At 32.0% G+C, this 8125-nt stretch overlaps 1 protein-coding gene across 1 annotated transcript; it reads right to left on the reverse strand.

Annotated features, from left to right (window-relative positions):
- Nucleotides 1–5150: 5150 nt before the first annotated feature.
- LOC108456338 (methionine gamma-lyase-like) lies at nt 5151–7210 on the reverse strand. The gene is made up of 3 exons (XM_017754935.2): nt 6729–7210; nt 6239–6640; nt 5151–5853 (listed from the first exon to the last, which is right to left on the reverse strand). Exons 1-3 carry the CDS (start codon nt 7123–7125, stop codon nt 5273–5275), a joined length of 1380 nt encoding a protein of 459 aa, XP_017610424.1. The 5' UTR covers nt 7126–7210; the 3' UTR covers nt 5151–5272.
- Nucleotides 7211–8125: the final 915 nt, after the last annotated feature.

An 8125-nucleotide genomic window follows, 5' to 3' on the forward strand; every position in this document is an offset into this window, starting at 1 on the left:
AAGACTATAAAAGCCGAGTGTAAAAACAAAAATGGGGGATTTTTCTTTTCAAATAAAAAAGGCAGTGATATTTCTAGAATAAAAAAAATGAGGTATCAATCTTTCAACAACACCATAGCAGATCGAGTATAGAAAGAAACAGAAGCAAAACAAGTGTTAAAACAAAAGGACCATCATAAATCGGAGAACCAAACACTCTAAAATCTAAACCGAAAGATTAATGTGATCTATTTTTATTTCCTTTTCATTTTCTAGCCTATTTTTAATCTATAAGCACGTATTTAATAAATATTACTAAAAATAATATAATAAAAAAGAGAAAAATTTTACCTTTCCTACCACTGCAGTATACGGTTTACGCCAACGACGGACACGTGACGGTGATCGACCCTAGCCGATTCCTTCCCTCTCCTTTTCTCTTCCCTTTTTTTTTTCTTTCTCCCTTCCAAATGAAATTTTTTAAAATTGTTTAACTTTTATAGGGGACCAAAACGGTGCGTTTTGGTCCCCCCCATTTAACCTGAAACGACGTCGTTTTGGCCTCGGGTCAGGTCGACCCGACCCGTTCCGAGCAGGATTCGCGTGTTTTTTAAGGGAGAGGTTATTTACGCGTTTAACCCCTCCGCTTTTTAAACGTTTTGCAATTAAGTCTTTCATGCTTTTAATTTGGCCCTGAAATTCAACTCGCCTTACAATTTAGTCCCATTCAATACGGTGCGTTTTAGAGGCTTGGACAAATTGCCCTTTTGGTCCCCCTAAGTCACGCGCGCATTACAATTCGGCCCCGTGTCCTATTTTATTTCTAATTTTGCCCCAGAATTCGATCCTTTATTCAATTTAGTCCTTCTTGTTAGTTTACTGCTTTATTTTCAAATTTATTGCTTTCATTTTCTGTTATTTACTGTTATTAATTATAATCTTTATATATTTATTATGTTTATTGTATTTACTATATATAGTAGCGTATATTTTATTATGTATGTATATGTATATGTATTTAATATATTTATATATATATATATATATATTTATGTAGCATCATTGTATAAATTATGTAAATATTTTAATACTATATTATATTTTTTTCATATATTATATACATGTGTTTTAATATTATATTTTATATATTATTATGTATATTTTTAGCATGTATATATTTGTGAAGTATTATCAATAATTTTAGTTTTTATTATTATTATTTATCTTTAATATGTATATTATGCATATATTTTAATACTATATTATATATATATTTTCATATTATGTAAATATTCCAATATTATATACTAAGTATTTCTAATATCCTTATTATTTATACCCATACGTACATCTCTATGTAGCGTATTAGTAAATTCATTCTATATTGTTATTATTTCTAATGCATACATATATAGCATATATGTTTTATATATTATGTATATATATCTTTAACATTATCAGTTATATTTTATATACTATTCTATGTACATATTTCCATATCATCTTATGTATATGTGTTCTTAAATACTATATATATATATATATATATATTTTTTTTTAATATCATATTGTGCATATATCATTATTACATTTGTTTATTCCTACTATATTTATTATTAATATTAGTACATATATTCTATCGTTCTTGTATACATACTTTATATATAGTATTATTTTCATATATCATTATAGTTATTACTATACTTATTATTTTATTCTAATGTTATTATGTATTCATTTTAAAATATATATATATACGTATATTTATATAGTATTATCAATGTATATAATTTTCTTTATGTTATTAGTATTTATAATGTACTTTGTATATATTCATTATATATATTATATAGGTATACATTATGTATGTATTTCAAGATTACTATGTATACACTTTCCACTCTTATCATTACGTAAACTTTAATATATATATATCTAGCACTATTAATATTTTAATATCAAGCTTATATCACTTTATTTCTTATATGTATATATATGTTTGTTCTTATTTCGCGTCTAACAATATTGTTATCATGTTTAGTATTACATACGTTGCTATTGTTTTAATATTATTATCGTAGTTATTATTTGTTTTGATGTATTTCTAACTCTTATTTTTCGTTTCCCGCTCACTTTATATCCTTTCACTATTCACCGTTTCAAAAATGTTTATTCATGTTTTTATTTATTTCAATAATCAAGGCAACGTACCGATTTAACATTAAGTCATCGAATTTCATCGCTATGTTGGGTGAACGCCAATCGACTCGTGTTAAAACGGTATGCCCTTCTGAAAAAACCAAAAAAAAAAACTAAAATTTCTCGTCTTTTCAATCGGATCACGACTAAATCTTACATTGAACTCGTATTTTTGAAAATCAAGACAACAAGTGTTTTACAATATACCAATTTTGGGCGTCGCGAGGGTGCTAATACCTTCCTCGCGCGTAACCGACTCCCGAACCCTACTTTTTCTCTGGATTTTGACGTAGACCTAAATTTGGCCTTCTTTTTGTTAGAAGAAAATGAATTTTCTCATCAAAAGATGATTTATTAGGTGTCCGATCACACTTAGAAAAAGAATCGGTGGCGACTCTCCTTTTTTTATAAAACCGATTTCAATAAATCGCCACAATTAGCGACCAAGCTAAAATTTTCACGTCGCTACACAAACTTATTTGGGGGATGATGATTGAAGGTTTTAGTTCCCATATGAGAATTGTTGGGCATTTCGAGATTGCCATATTTGTTAGATTTGTTTGCATTTATTGGTTCAAGTTAGCAGAGACGTGTCCATTGCAACGAAGGTGCTCTATGTATCATGGCTCCTCCACCTTGATGGGTGAATACCAACATATCAGTGAGGGTTTCTGTCCTTTCTCCCTCTTGATTGGCAATAACAGCCTAATTCAAGTGAATTCGATTTGGGTTTCAGGCCTTTTGGTTCTTCTCCTATATTGTATGTACAATTTGTCTTTTACTAATGATATTTTGTACAATTTGCCATGTACTTATTATACCTTTGTATGGAACTTCTCGGTGGTTAGTAATTTTTTTAAATAATTAAAAAAACTACTATTAAGAATATAATTTATTTAATATCTCAATATCTGTAAAAAGAATTTAAAAGCAAGATACATAAGTGGCATTATAGATATGCCTATCCATGTATCTTACATCCATTTTTTGGGGGAAGGGAGAGAAAAAAATGAAAAAGAAATAGAGAAGCAAAAAAAAGGGTGAGAAAGGAAAAAAAAACAAATTAAAAATTTTGTGATTTATTGCATATTTTTATATTTATATCAATTACGAAAAAAATTTAAAAATAAAAATTATCTAACTAATTAATTTTTTAATTTAAGATTATATGTGCATTCAATTGCAAATTGATTTAGGATTCATTCTTGACCCACTTGTTTTTTTTTTTAATAAAATTTGAAATGCATGCACTTTTTATAGAATATTATATTAGACGCATGCACTGATGCAGTGCATCCACACGTCATTATTTTTTTTCTACGAGAAATACATTGTATTATATTATATTAACTCGTAAATGAGTAATAAATGTCGAAATCATTACAGAAAGTGAAGAAAGAAGTAAGAGTTGCAATAGTGAAAGGTGGCTTCATGAATATTGGTCTACTTTGGAATGTCAGCTTACCTACAATATCCATTGAACCATTCAAGAAGTTCCTCATAAGCAACCAAGTTTGCTATGAACCTTAAGTGGAGATGAAGCAGGATAAAAGAGAAAAGTGGGGTCGAGTTATGAATTAAGAGAATTTATATATAATTAATTGGAGAGTTGGAAGCATCCAGAAAAACTCTCCACATATGATTCCAAATTTTTGTGTTAAAAAGTAAGATATCTAATGCAATGTGATTAATATTGGATATCAAACATTAGCAAAAGCGGGAACCGCAAGGCACACGTTTTACTTCGGTTTTTTTTTTTAGATTTTCTATAAAAGTTAAGAAAGAGAGAAAAACACTTTAAGATTTAATCTGTTCATCTAATTTAGATTGTATTACGTTTAAATAACTGTGCAATTGATTTTTCATGAGATTAAATCATCTTTTAACGACTATTTGATTGGTAAGAATTGTTTGTCATAATTTTCTTTGACCACTAAAGAAAAATTGGTGGTTTGAAACTGTTGTTTGGCCACTTTAATAAACTTACTAGAGGATTAGAAAAGTATTTACATTTCATGATGGATTCTAACATCAAAGTTGGAGTCGCATATGTGATTAGTATTATCGTGAAATCGCTTCACTCAATTTTGATGTGTTTTTAGCAATAAATATAATTATTCAATACATATCTATTTGAATAATTATAACTCTTTACTGTTAATTAAATGACATAATTTTTAGTAATAAGAGGCATCACTTGTTACTATAAATAGTGTTTGATTAATAACCAAATAACATAATTTTTGAATTATTTGTAACTTTTCAATTATAACTGTCGCTGTTTTTGACCTACTCTTTTCATATCCTGTTAGTAATGCTTATAAAAATATTGAGCTAGTCTATTATTTATATTTTCTCAATATTTTTCTTTCTTCCCATTCTTCTTTATTATTATTTTTTGCAATTTTTTCGAAACAAATAACTTTTATTGGCTTATGAAATTACTTTGAAAATATTTTTAAAATATTTTTCCTGCTTATATACCTTATCTTTTAATAAATAAATTTAAAAAAGAGGCAATATTGTTGTTGAAGATTCTATCACTTGTCTATAGGTTGGGTGGTTGTGTGTTATAATTCTTGGATTATTTGCAGGGGTTTGAATCTTTGTTCTCCCCTGGGGTATGATGGTTCTCTTTAATTTGGGGAGGTTTGAAGCGATGCATTGAGATCCTATACTGAGAGGATGGTGGTGAACACTTAGACGAGAAATCCAGAGTTCATAAAAGGTGTACGCTAGTCTGAATTGCAGCAGTAATAGCGTGAACACCATGTTGGAAGCATTTTAAAGGGTTGCGTTAGTCTTCATGTAGGTGATCTGGTGTTTGGTTTTCAGCTTTCTTTTTATCTGTGATTTTGGTGATGAGTCGGTTTTGGTCCATGTGTTTTTGGACCACAGAGGTTTAACTTGATTTAGTATCACTTTCAGGCTATATAGGTAGCCTAATTATTGGCTAGATTTGACAACTGAAGTAACACAAATAAAACCTTTTATTACCCAGCACTAAGGGATCCATCATTTAACAACTGAAGTAACACAAATGAAACCTTTTGAACAAGGCTTCGATAACTCATTATTCAAGACGAATACAACTTTAATTTTTGTTAAATAAAGTGGAACCCACCTCCATCCTATAGATTGCCCTTTCGAATTGGCTCCACTTCTGCTCCAATGTCCCAGTATATCCAATCGACATCCTCACCAGCCCCGGCGAGATACCGGCGAGGGCCTTCTCTTCTGAGTTCAATTCACTGCTGGTACTGCTACCGGAGCAAGACATGAGAGTCTCGTAATAACCCAAGCTAACCGCTATTAACCCAAATTGAGAGCTGTTCTGCAAGTGGTGCATTAGCCTGGTAGCTTTCTCTTCCAATTCCATGTCGACACAAAGAAGACCGCCGAACCCATAGCCCTTGTTGGCCATGGACTTCAATAGGTGGTGTTGAGGGTGATCCTCAAGGCCTGGGTACACGACCCTTAGACCCATTTTCTTCATTCTAGTAGCATATTCCATGGCTCTGAGGCAGTGCTCCTTCATTCTCAGGCCTAAATGAGGTATCCTTTCAGAGAGTTCAAAGGCAACCTTGGCGTTCATGGTCGGGCCTAGAAGCATCAAAGAACCTTGGTGAAGGTCCATCATGGAGTTCAACAGGCTTTCAGGACCACAAACAGCACCTGAAATTTCCCATTTTATTGCATTAACAAATCTAATCCAATATTAATAGACTAATACGAATGTTGACTAGTTGTCCAAACGATACTTTTTACTTTTCCACTAAATTTGTCAAATTTAGAGCATTAAAACTTTAAGTTGGTATATAGAATTTATCAGAAATATAATACAAAAATGCAACACGCGTCATGCGACATGCTTTCCAGGTGATCATTAATGGCATCATTCACTGGGTAGATAAGTTTCCCCTCACCAAACCTAAAAATCTTGGTTGTTTTTGTAGAGTATTATTGTCATACCAGAATAGACTATATTCATTTTCATTTTATATGATTTTCCAACGTAAGACATGTAATGGTACATGAGAAAAATACGACAAACTCGAACCTGCGATAACATCAGCCCCACCGCTTATGAACTTGGAGATACTATGAACGACAACATCGGCACCAAGCCGGGCAGGGGAAAGAACCATGGGAGAGAAAGTGTTGTCGACGACCACCATGGCTCCTTTGTCATGTGCTAGCTTGCTTAGCTCCGGAATGTTGGCCACTGTGAGTGTGGGGTTAGACATGGACTCGAAGAACAACACGTTGGTTCGTCCTTGGACGATGGCGTTTTTCACCGCTTCGTGATCGGTTATGTCCACAAACGTGGTCGTGATGTTACAGATTCTTGGCAAGAAATGGGTTAAAAGTGCATGGGTTCCTCCGTAGAGGGTCGCCGACGCCACCACATGTCCGTCGCTGCTGCAGAGTTGCAACATCACTGATGATATAGCAGCCATACCTGTCATCACGAAACCATATTATTAACCTCGAACTTGACGGTTGTGATAATACTTTATATGCATATATAAATTATAATTAGACGTTACCACTAGCAGTGCAATAGGCAGCTTCGGTTCCTTCTAGGGCGGCCATCTGACGACCGAGATTTAAGACCGTGGGGTTGAAGTGTCGACTATAAATGAAGAAATCACGATCGGGGCCCAGTTCTCCAGTGAACATGCGGCGCATTGTCTCAGGTTCCATGACGGTAAAGGTGGCGGAAGCTTCAATGGACATGTTGACGCCACCATGCTCACCGAATTCATGGCGCAGGCTGGCTAAGGAGGCAGCAGGATCGCTTTCCCATGATGGAGGTGCCACCGCCAGTGTTGGCAACATAGATTTCTTGGCCACGAAAATGTCGTCATCCCCTTCAAAGCCATCAGCCGCTGCTGCTCTCTTCTTTGCGGAAATTCCAAATTCACAGCTACGGGTTTCTGCCATAATTAAGTGTCAAGAAGGATTGATTAACGATGTAAATGGCAATAACAAAACTGAGGGATTAATTAAGATTGTTAAGAAAGAAGAAGTGGTGAAGAGATGTAAGGGTTGGAAGCTATAAATAAGCGGTGAAGTGTGCCAAAACGGTGGGGTTATAGATTTTGCAATTTGCAGACACGCGACAAAAATTGAATATTTTAAGACTAGTGTTAGAAGGATTCACTTAATAAGGAAATTACTTAGTTGTTAGAATTAATTATTGAAAAGTAAATGAATATCATGTGTTTATTGAGGATGCATGGTATTTGGTAATAATTTAACCTTTTTTTTTTACTTTAATTATTCTTTTGATATTTTTAAACAAATATTAACTTTATTCTAATTTAGTACAATAATTAAATTCATTTATTTAATAGTAGAAGGACTAGTTTGATTAGATCCGAGGGACCTCTTAGCTACATTCAATTCCTTACTTGCTTAGAATTAGTCATAATATTTCTCAACTTTTAAATAGAAGAATAAATGTACTTTAGCGTATTTAAATTCTCATATTCTTATATTGGCAACAATATTAATACCAATTAAATTAAAACTCAATCCACACTCTTATCTCAAAATTAAATATTATTATATGATCGAAATTAATTAATATGTAAAAAAATTAATTGAATTTTAAAAAAATTAATTGAATTTTAAAAAAAAATCAACCCTCTAGAGAATTTTAGTGAATCAAACTTGTAATTTGAATAATATTTCGTTGAGCACTGATTATATAATTTCCCTTTCTTTTCTAACAACTCTATTTTAAAATTGACCTAAACCTTGTTTGAAGATGAAGGTTTAAATTTAGAAGTAAATAAAATTGACCTAAAACTTCTTTTCTAGACTTTTTTTAATGACTCTCATGTTTGAAGATGAATTAAAATTGACCTAAAACTTTTGAAGATGAAGGTTTAAATTTACAACTAATTCTTCTTTTCTAGACTTTGAAGATGAAGGTTCA

This window comes from Gossypium arboreum, chromosome 9 (assembly GCF_025698485.1).
Source record: "Gossypium arboreum isolate Shixiya-1 chromosome 9, ASM2569848v2, whole genome shotgun sequence".
Lineage (NCBI taxonomy): Eukaryota > Viridiplantae > Streptophyta > Magnoliopsida > Malvales > Malvaceae > Gossypium > Gossypium arboreum.

Coding starts and splice junctions, on each gene's coding strand:
- LOC108456338 (XM_017754935.2), bottom strand. CDS start 7,125: ATGGCAGAAACCCGTAGCTGTGAATTTGGAATTTCCGCAAAGAAGAGA. Junction 6,641..6,728: donor TGCCTATTGCACTGCTAGTG/GTAACGTCTAAT, acceptor TCGTGATGACAG/GTATGGCTGCTATATCATCA. Junction 5,854..6,238: donor TGGGGCTGATGTTATCGCAG/GTTCGAGTTTGT, acceptor GGGAAATTTCAG/GTGCTGTTTGTGGTCCTGAA.